Below are 11,342 nucleotides of genomic sequence, written 5' to 3' on the forward strand. Positions count from 1 at the left end.
CAGGAGTACAGATACAGTACGGGCCAGTTTCCCAGACTGAGATTAAGCCTAATCCTGGACTAAAAAAAGCACTTTCGTTCTCCCCAAAACATGTTTAATCCTGGAGTAAGATTAATCTGGGCTAAATAGATGTGTTCAGTGGCTAAAATCTGCTATAGTTATTACTGTAGGTCAAATAAACCTGTCATGGGGGTATGACAGAGCCTGTACCTGCACCTATGGTTTTAAACACACTCCCTCTGTTCCTCACACATTTAGGGTTTGTCCGTAATGGCACCCTATTCCCTATACAGTGCACTACAGGGAATACAGTAGTTGCCATTTGTGATGCAGATTTCCACAACAGGGATTGTAGTAGGGTGGGAGAAATGTGAGTAAACTCTTGGCATTGACCGAGATGACGAGGTATGCGTAATGGGTGGGTAAATGCTACTCACAAAAGGTGTATAAACTGCGTTGACACTCTACATCACTGACACTCGCTCTCTCTCACACAGCCCTCCTCCTAAATTCCCACATGTCCATGCAGTGAGCTCACTGCAGTGTGGCTCCTCCATCTCCCCCTCCGCATAATAGAATATCGATCGCCCGGCTTTGCCGCAGTGTGCTGTATGCCAGTGAGGGAAGTGTGTGTGTGTGGATGGGTGAACCTCCAAGGTCATCTCCATGGCAACCTGTGCATGGTGTTGTCTTGATGAGCAATGGACAGGGGTCATGTATAAAGGGGGGAAAAGGGGAGGTGGTGAGCACTGCGGTATCTGAAGTGTCACACAAAGGGAGGGAAGGACAGGGAGGACATGGAGAGAAAGGGAAAAGTAGGGAAAACTACACCCTATTGTGGGGCGGCACATCCAGGACACAAAAGGGCCTACAAAGTATTGCAATATTGGCACATACAGTGGGGCAAAAAAGTATTTAGTCAGCCACCAATTGTGCAAGTTCTCCCACTTAAAAAGATGAGAGAGGCCTGTAATTTTCATCGTAGGTACACTTCAACTATGACAGACAAAATGAGAAGAAAAAAAATCCAGAAAATCACATTGTAGGATTTTTAATGAATTTATTTGCAAATTATGGTGGAAAATAAGTATTTGGTCAATAACAAAAGTTTATCTCAATACTTTGTTATATACCCTTTGTTGGCAATGACAAAGGTCAAACGTTTTCTGTAAGTCTTCACAAGTTTTTCACACACTGTTGCTGGTATTTTGGCCCATTCCTCCATGCAGATCTCTAGAACAGTGGTGTTTTGGGGCTGTTGCTGGGCAACATGGACTTTCAACTCCCTCCAAAGATGTTCTATGGGGTTGAGATCTGGAGACTGGCTAGGCTACTCCAGGACCTTGAAATGCTTCTTATGAAGCCACTCCTTCGTTGGCCGGGCGGTGTGTTTGGGATCATTGTCATGCTGAAAGACCCAGCCATGTTTCATCTTCAATGCTCTTACTGGTGGAAGGTGGTTTTCACTCAAAATCTCACGCTACATGGCCCTATTCATTCTTTCCTTTACATGGATCAGTCGTCCTGGTCCCTTTGCAGAAAAACAGCCCCAAAGCATGATGTTTCCACCCCATGCTTCACAGTAGGTATGGTGTTCCTTGGATGCAACTCAGCATTCTTTGTTCTCCAAACACAACAAGTTGAGTTTTTACCAAACACTTATATTTTGGTTTCATCTGACCACATGACATTCTCCCAATCTTCTTCTGGATCATCCAAATGCTCTCTAGCTAACTTCAGACGGGCATGGACATGTACTGGCTTAAGCAGGAGGACACATCTGGCACTGCAGGATTTGAGTCCCTGGCGGCATAGTGTGTTACTGATGGTAGGCTTTGTTACTTTGGTCCCAGCTCTCTGCAGGTCATTCACTACATCCCCCGTGTGGTTCTGGGATTTTTGCTCACCGTTCTTGTGATCATTTTGACCCCACGGGGTGAGATCTTGTGTGGGTCCCCAGATCGAGGGAGATTATCAGTGGTCTTGTATGTCTTCCATTTCCTAATAATTGCTCCCACAGTTGATTTCTTCAAACCAAGCTGCTTACCTATTGCAAATTCAGTCTTCCCAGCCTGGTGCAGGTCTACAATTTTGTTTCTGGTCTCCTTCGACAGCTCTTTGGTCTTGACCATAGTGGAGTTTGGAGTGTGACTGTTTGAGGTTGTGGACAGGTGTCTTTTATACCGATAACAAGTTCAAACAGGTGCCATTAATACAGGTAACGAGTGGAGGACAGAGGAGCCTCTTAAAGAAGAAGTTACAGGTCTGTGAGAGCCAGAAGTCTTGCTTGTTTGTAGGTGACCAAATACTTGTTTTCCACCAAAATTTGCAAACACATTCATTAAAAATCCTACAATGTGATTTTCTGGATTTTTTTTCTCATTTTGTCTGTCATAGTTGAAGTGTACCTTTGATGAAATTACAGGCCTCTCTCATCTTTTTAAGTGGGAGAACTTGCACAATTGGTAGCTGACTAAATACTTTTTTGCCCCACTGTATATACAGAATATAACATTTAATACCCTTTAATGTAATGTTTTAAATCACCACAAATAAATATTATGTGCAAAAGGGACCCAAATATTTTAGAATTCATGCTTGGACTTGAGTCCTCACACAAACACACCCACAATCAGACGCAACACAATATCTTACAGGTAGGATAGTTTATTGCACTTCCCAATTGTCATTAAAAAAAATAGCAAAAAGATAGCATGACAAGTATGAAATATATTTAAAAAAAATAATATTGACATTTAAATTCTCAAAGTAATAAAGCAGATCTAATAAATTATGAAAAATTACCCAACAACACTGCACCACATGCCTGCATACAACTAACAGTAAGATTTAAACATCATGCTTTATCACCATTAGGTATCTGGAATATCCACTAAGCATTGCTTTAAAGTAAATGCAATTAATCTAAAAGAACCATTTCTTCTAGTTGGATAAATACATTGTAAAGCTGCAAATGGCACTTCTTACCCAGTCAGAAAAGCGTTGGCGATTTGATGCCACTTGCCTCATCCAGTTGCCCATGTTCTTACTGTGGACTAATTCAACATCAGCTATATAGGATTTTTTTTTTTTAATCTGAATTATTACTGTGGCGATGTTGAAGCTCTTTTTAACATTTCAGGTCTTGAGTTGACATTTTTTATTATTAAATATCCACAATGTAACATGAAACAGAAGGTACAGAGGCATTAAACAAAGGGCTGACTGATACTTCACGGGAAGAAATGTGTATTAAACACAAATCGAGAGGTATCAGTCACATTTGGAAAAGACATACAGTATGAAGTAGGTGCTGAGGTATATGTACATCTCAGTCACTCTGTGTTGTATGACAGTCAATCCCAATATATGTCTAAATGGAGTATTATTGTGGTTTTAAAAGAGTTGTAGAGGGTCAGTAACAGCAAATCACTTTAGAGGCAAGAGGTGCATTCTGTGTTATATAATGAAAGGTCAAAGGGTTCACACAGAGAAAGATAGAGGCCTCTAGTGGCCAAAAGGCTGCTTTAGCATGGGCAGCACCATTGAGGGCTTCCACCATGCTTCTGCCATTTTAAAGTAATCACCCGTGTGGGGATTCCCTATGGGTTGTAGCCTCAATGGCACTGCCAATGCTCACAGATGCTATAATGGCACAGATATAAAGATTCCTCTATCGCTATGCCTTCATACAGGCTCCATGAAGAGCTCCTCCATTTCCGATCCTCCCTCCAGCTCTCGGAAGGCAGCGTGAGAGCCAATCACAAACATCGTCGCTCCTGAGTGAGATGAGAGACAGTCAATCAAATGGAAGAGATAGGAGAGGCTGAGGGAAAAGGAGAGTAGAAGCCTAGGTCACACATTTAGGGCTCCATTTTGAGAAGCCAAACAACGGTTAATCGTAGCACTATATCGCTATCATTTTACCATTTTCCACGTCGGGAATTTAAGAATGCAAATTCTAGTGGTGTCGTAAAAAGTAATATCCATGCCTCAATTGTCGCAAGGCTCAAAAATCCTTCTTTAACCCATCTACACTGATTGAAGTGGATTTAACAAATGACATCAATAAGGGATCATAGCCTTCCCCTGGATTCCCCTGATCAGTCTAATTCATGGAAAGAGCAGCTGTTCTTAATGTTTTGTATACTCAGTGTATACGCACAACTTTGGATATCACCCCCATCTCAAAGTCAAATGGTTTTGACCGTTTGGAAGGCATTCATTCTTCTTTTCTCCGCAGTGTGCCTCGCAAAAGTGATTCCTCGTTATGAAATGATCAACTTTACCCTATACATGTAAAAAATGACCATATACACAGACTGTTTAAAGCAAAACTACCAAAACTATTGCTGATGGTGAACGTGAACAATCAAAGTCAAATCTATTGTAAGCTCCGTTCAGCAGGTAAAGACAGACGAGAGTTGCGTCTCTGGTAGCTTACTTTTATTCCGGTAAAAAAAAACATTTTCAAAAGCGTAAAGATAACAATCTAGCAAATTACAGAGGTTGTCACTCAACTGATATAAAGCCTAATATCACGCAAGCCATTTTAGTATTTGAATACTGAAGATGCCCGCAGATGAGCAAGAACAGGTACAGACCGCCTACCTCCCGTTGGTCAGCAAACAAAAGCTGGGCACAGTGCGCAGTTTGACTAGGCTACTGAGAATTCTTGGTGTTGTTTGCATACAAAACTACTTGTAAAATCAATGACTGTCAACCACAGGAGGTTGGTGGCATCCTTAATTGGGGAGGACGGGTTCATGGTAACGGCTGGAGCGGAATGGTATCAAATACACCAAACACATGGTTTCAAAGAGTTTGATGCCATTCCACTTGCTCCGTTCCAGCCATTACATGAGACAGTTACATGCTTAGTCCGACAATGAAGGAGAGGATGTGTCATTTGTCACAAAATATGAGGTACCTTCGGAAGGTAGAAAGTATGTAATATGAGCAAAACATGTTAGTGACTCTTTTTGACTGATGTAAGCTACATTAGGATCGGTTTGAGCTGCCAAACAAATCCGTGAATGTTACATCCCTAATAATTTGTCTCCTTCAAAGAAAGATTCATTTTAAATACATTCCATAATGCATATCTAGAACTATGCCTACATTTATCCCAGGTCTGATGTGCAAAGTAAAGAGTGAGATGGGGTTGTAACTTACCCAGGACCCAAAACACTGCAGCTCCTGCACCAGCCAACCAGAACACAGGTAAAGAGACCGCCCCAGCCAGACCCAATTGGTGAGGTCCGGTCACCTCTTTTCCTGTGGGCAAAATAAAATCACTCAGATTTCAAATACTAGTCACCCTACACCCAAATGATGGATTGATTTCAGTGCCAACAGAAATTACATTTAAATTACATAAATGTTGAATTTGTATTAGGATACTGAATTTGAATTCTTGATTTTTCAATTTGTAATTTGTTTAAAATAAACTGAATTGAATAAACATTGCATTCGGTTTTAAAATTATGTTTCAATTTAATTGAATATTGAAATTCAATATTTAAATATTAAGTTTCAATATGGTAGATATTGCATTCATTGTCTGTATATCTCTGTGGTAAACAGAAGCCATTGCGGCATGTGGAATTTATTTCCTTTCTATGAATTTAGCACTAGCGTTTGAACCGTTTTGGCTATAAGGTATTATAAAAACTAACAGCAGGTTGAAACTGAGTGTAAAAGATGGTCATTGTGGATGATGTTTCAAAGACTAACACAACAAATTGGACAGCGCTTTCTAAAGCGATGATTAATTCAAAACACCCATATGCATATTAGAGCTTATGCATAGGCTTATGAGCCCAAACACGTTAAAAAATAAAATTAAATTAAAAATTAAAAATGAATTCAAATTATGATTGTGGCTTATACAATACATAGCCTACTGCATATTACACATGGCTAAAAAACATCAAACAAAACTGATTTAAGATGTCTTGGAGCAGTGGCTTCTTCCTTGCTGAGCGGCCTTTCAGGTTATGTCCATAATTTGTAAGTCGCTCTGGATAAGAGCGTCTGCCAAATGACTTAAATGTAAATGTAAATGTTACATACACTTAGGTTGAAGTCATTAAAACTCGTTTTACAGCAACAACACAAATTTCTTTTTAACAAACTATAGTTTTAGCAAGTCAGTGTGTACATCTACTTTGTGCATGACACAAGTAATTTTTCCAACAATTGTTTACAAACAGATTATTTCACTTATAATTCACTGCATCACAATTACAGTGGGTCAGAAGATTACATACACTAAGTTGACTGTGCCTTTAAACAGCTTGGAAAACTCCAGAAAATGATGTCATGGCTTTAGAAACTTCTGATAGGCTAATAGACATCATTTCAGTCAATTGGAGGTGTACCCGTGGATGTATTTCAAGGCTTACCTTCAAACTCAGTGCCTCTTTGCTTGAAATCATAGGAAAATCAAAAGAAATCAGCCAAGACCTCAGAAAAAAACCTCCACAAGTCTGGTTCATCCTTGGGAGCAATTTCCAAATGCCTAAAGGTACCACGCAAGTATAAACACCATGGGACCACGCAGCCATCATACCGCTCAGGAAGGTGACGCGTTCTGTCTTCTAGAGCTGAATGTACTTTGGTGCGAAAAGTGCAAATCAATCCCAGAACAACAGCAAAGGACCTTGTGAAGATGCTGGAGGAAACTGGTACAAAAGTATCTATATCCACATTAAAAATAGTCCTTTATCGACATAACCTGAAAGGCCGCTCAGCAAGGAAGAAGCCACTGCTCCAAAACCACCATAAAAAAGCCAGACTACGGTTTGCAGCTGCACATGGGGACAAAGATCATACTTTTGGAGAAATGTCCTCTGGTCTGATGAAACAAAAATAGAACTGTATGGCCATAATGACCATCGTTAGAACTGAAAAAGCATGTGTGGGCAAGGAGGCCAACAAATCTGACTCAGTTACACCAGCTCTGTCAGGAGGAATAGGCCAAAATTCAGCCAACTTATTGTGGGAAGCTTGTGGAAGGCAACCCAAAATGTTTGACCCAAGTTAAAAACAATTTAAAGGCAATGCTACCAAATACTAATTGAGTGCATGTAAACGTCTGACCTACTAGGAATGTGATGAAAGAAATAAAAGCTGAAATGTATATCTCTACTATTATTCTGATATTTCACATTCTTAAAATAAAGTGGTGATACTAACTGACTTAAGACAGGGAATTTTTTACTAGGATTAAAATGTCAGGAATTGTGTATGTAAACTTCTGACTTCAACTGTAATTGTTCAAGCCTTTGAGTGCTACGCTCCAAAATGTCTATCCATGAGTCTGGGAGAGAATGTATAGCCCTAGGAGATTATGTTGGTTCATCAACTGTACAGGAGGCATACCGGTAGATGGCAATTATAGTTCATTTGTATTGGATTTTGAAAAGCCTAGTAATAGGGATTTATTTGATATTTTCATAAATAATTGGGTCGGCACATTACCTTAAGCTACAGAATATTTCACCACCGTGTGCTTCCATCTCCTCTCTCCTTTATTTCTCGAGGGTGCAGAGGGGCTGTCAACAGTTTTGTGAAATACATGTTCCATTGCGAAAACATGTTATTATCGATGTTCCCAAACAGATTTCACTTGGTTTCCCAAATTAAGCACTGGGTAGTTGCAGTAACAAGGTTGGAGAGCCCATGACATACAGAGTTCGGGAGGAATAGCATCTGTCGCGCAACGAGAGCATGCTTCTCAAACAGTGGTTGATGCGTAAAAGGTGTTCCTATATTTATTTCTCTGCAGTTCATATGAAGCACAGCTCCGCTATAAAACCGAAGTAGCCTACCAGGCATCACTGAAAAACGGACCGGTAGGAAAGCACGCAGCATCCATTCGCTATTCGAGTACATACAGATTACAGATACAGAACAGCTGTGGCAGCCTGAGGCAAGGAACAGAGCACAAGCTTTCTTTGTGACTTTCTCGAAACATCAATAGCCTATAGTCGCATCATGGAGCCCATATGTGTTGTGATTTCTAAGACATTCCAAGGTTTGTATCGGTCACAACTAAAGTTGCCAAATAACTCTAAACATAGACCGAAACCCTTTTTCAAAGGTTCACTTTTATGCTCAACATAGCCACTTCTCACGCGCACTCGCTCTGGAATGGGAAAAATACCCTGTCTATTTTATTCAGCTGAGTTCAACTATATTCTCATTATATTCTTCTTACTATGGCATGGAGCATGGCCAGATGACAGAGTAGGCCAACTCACATTCTGTTCTTCTTCAGAAGAAACGTGTTGTAATGTTTCTTAAGACCTGACTGAAATAAATAATGGATTTATTGTGATGGTGTATATTAAAATGTATTTATTTGACTTTAAAAATGTAGATGTTCCAAAGGCGCACCTCAGCGGCTTGTATGCATGGAGGCCTGGAGATGCTCAGCGTGTTTCTGTTCATTAACGGTCCGTTACATTGAGACCGGCAGTCATTTGCATGACAACAGGCTGACAATACATGTCGTCATTTATTTTTTACTGAAAGGGAATTATCATATATTTTACCCAATAGTGGCACTCTAACATGCACAATTTTTATGTATTGATGGACATGGCTTTGTGTAACCAAAACACGTGCCTTCTGTTCCCATGTTTCAGAGAGCCTAACCTTTCAGGAATGAGGTCCTAATAGGTTACAGCTAAAACGGTTCAGATGCTAGAGCCAAATTCAGAGGAGGAAAATAAATTCAACATGCCACATTGGCTTCAGAAACCGGCAGAAGTTTCTGTTTACCACAGAGAGCATTTGATTCTTTCCTCTACCTTTCCTGGCTGGCAAAGTACCAGGATGTTGGTCTCTGTTTTTGAATCTGAATTTACTGAACTGAATCTGAATGCATCTGAGAAGTTGAATATATGAAACTTTGATCAACTTGATAGTTTGAACTAGATGCATAGACAATGAATGCAATATCGGCCATATTGAAACTGAATATATAAATATTGAATTTGAAAGTTCAATTCAATAAAACAACGCAATACTCATTGAATTCAGTGTCAAATCATGAAATACAAGAATACAATTATTACATTTGTGCATTACATATTCAAAAATATTACATTCAAACTCAATATCCTAATACAAATTCAAAATTATGGAATTCAACTACAATCTCTGTTGGCACTGAAATTGCTCCATATCAATCATCTCACAAATCATGACTGCTTTACTCACCAAAGACGACCAGTTTAGACTCCAGGGACTTGAGGTGGATGATGTAGAAGGCACCAACAAACACTGCCAAAGCAATCAACAGCATGGGAGAGCTGATACTGAGGAAAAGAGGGGGAGATTGGAAGAGGGAAAGAGTTATTCTTTGATAATCCCAGATTCTAAATAAACTCAATCCAGCATAGATCTCAGCCTATTCGAACCACTGAGATTTTGAATTTGAAAATAAAATAGGCTGCTGACAGCAGTCTGTCTAGATGCAATATGTAAGTTACTGTGTTTTTATATTCACTGAATACCACAGTGTCTTTAAACTCCTGTCCAGCAGCTCTTACATGCAGTAGAGGATGAGGCCGAGGAAGATGAAGGTGTAGTTGCTGTTGTAGGTGTCAAAATTGCGCACCACCCTCTGGCACAGTTCACCAAAGTTGCGGGGCTTGGTGAACTTCCTATGATCCACGAAACCAGCCCAGGGACGGATTGACGCACGGCGACGATCAAACCACTCCTTGGCCACACTGGCCGAGAGGCCTTTGGGCAGCCACAGCCTGTGAGGCAAGGCAGAAAGCCAGGGTGGTAAACTAAACAGGAGGTATGGGGAGATGGAATAATTTTATAGCATCAATTCAAGAGACTGATGGTGGACAGAATGAACAACAACACATCATAGCCAGGCATAATACAAGGAAAGGACAAACTGACCCATCTAGTTCCTTTAGTGGTAGGCTAGATTAAGAAAGAATATGAGACAAATTCAGATCACAATTGTCCTACAGACACAATAATAGCCACAGAAGAATGACAGTAAATAAAATGTATTTGGACCGGAACCCGTCACCAACCATGATCCCAGAGAGATACATAGTGCTACAACTCATCAAGTTGATTCAGGATGTGGTAGTGCTGGGCTGGAACAAAAAGCCTGCACACCCTGTAGCTCTCCAGGACCAGGTTTACAGACCGCTGGCACCAGAGCAGGGCTCTCCAAATCTGTTCATGGAGAGCCGTCCTGTAGGTTCACTCCAACCCTAATCTAGCTCACCGGATTCTAATATTTAGCTGGTTGACAAGCTGAATCAGGTTAGATACGACTGGGGTTTGAGCAAAAACATGCAGGGGGGAGGGGGTAGCTCTCCAGGAACAGGATTGGCAAGCCATGTACTAGACAGATGAACTAACAGATAGAGCTAGAAAAACAGCAGCACACACTTTCCCATGACACCTCCGGATCCAGCAGCGTCGGCTGGCTCAGCGCTGAAGAGATCCCCTGCCTTGGAGTCCATGTCTACAAGGCAGTTCTCACCCTTTGGGACACCAGATGTCATTAGAGTAACTGATGCCGATGTAGGAAAGATGTAGGCTAAAATACAACACGGCAGTGACAGAAAATAGACAGAAAGGGTTAATGGCACTGTTTCACAAGTGATAACAAATCCTCTCACACAATGCAAAACTACACTTTCAATTGTTGTAACCAATGAATAATGCACAGTGAAAAACCTAGAGACTGTAGGGAGAGTCTGGGGTTACGGAATGGAAAATGTTTGTCATCGTTGATGGGCTTGCCCACAGACAGTTCAATTGCCACATCGTTTAGTTAGCTAACGTTCGAATATAAATAACAATCACAGAAACTAGCTAACACACACGTTGTTCACTGTCATTACTCAAAACCTTGAATATCTCCCTTTTTTACATTTTTTAAATAGTAAATAACGATTCCTGCCGAAGAAGCCTTAACAACAGCCACATCACCATTCCTTCATGTCAATTATTGCTACGTTTAGCCACTATTCTATCATTGCATATGAAAACGAATAGCTACAAACAAAATAGTTACATAAATCATATTTTTGAAGGCATACTCACAGTAGTTTAAAATGTTTACTGCTGTGCTCAGAAATACAAAAAACCACAAACAAGTACTTCTGCTGTGCTGTTCAGCGGATGTGCCGTGGAACGAAATTGGACGCTGGGTCTAACTTCCGGTAAAGAAATAAATAATGGATTTCAAATTAAAAGTCAAAAATAGGATAGAATATTTTTTAATGTGAACTTGATCAAGACCATGACTTTTTATTAATTTATTACTGGAAAATATTATCCATTTAACT

At 40.3% G+C, this 11,342-nt stretch overlaps 1 protein-coding gene across 5 annotated transcripts; it reads right to left on the reverse strand.

Moving 5' to 3' along the window:
- Positions 1-2,651: 2,651 nt before the first annotated feature.
- Positions 2,652-11,210, reverse strand: LOC135522428 (prenylated Rab acceptor protein 1-like). 5 transcript variants are annotated; one of them, XM_064948664.1, is made up of 7 exons: positions 11,098-11,210; positions 10,438-10,532; positions 9,931-9,954; positions 9,564-9,809; positions 9,232-9,329; positions 5,176-5,277; positions 2,652-3,779 (listed from the first exon to the last, which is right to left on the reverse strand). In XM_064948664.1, the coding sequence occupies exons 2-7, from the start codon at positions 10,509-10,511 to the stop codon at positions 3,688-3,690; spliced, it is 636 nt and encodes a 211-aa protein (XP_064804736.1). In that variant the 5' UTR covers positions 10,512-10,532; positions 11,098-11,210; the 3' UTR covers positions 2,652-3,687. The 5 variants fall into 5 exon arrangements, with proteins under 5 accessions (XP_064804736.1, XP_064804735.1, XP_064804733.1 ...); XM_064948663.1 differs by having other exon boundaries at positions 9,564-9,776; positions 10,438-10,588; positions 11,098-11,209; XM_064948661.1 differs by having other exon boundaries at positions 10,438-10,588; positions 11,098-11,209.
- Positions 11,211-11,342: the final 132 nt, after the last annotated feature.

This window comes from Oncorhynchus masou, chromosome 30, assembly GCF_036934945.1.
Source record: "Oncorhynchus masou masou isolate Uvic2021 chromosome 30, UVic_Omas_1.1, whole genome shotgun sequence".
NCBI lineage: Eukaryota > Metazoa > Chordata > Actinopteri > Salmoniformes > Salmonidae > Oncorhynchus > Oncorhynchus masou.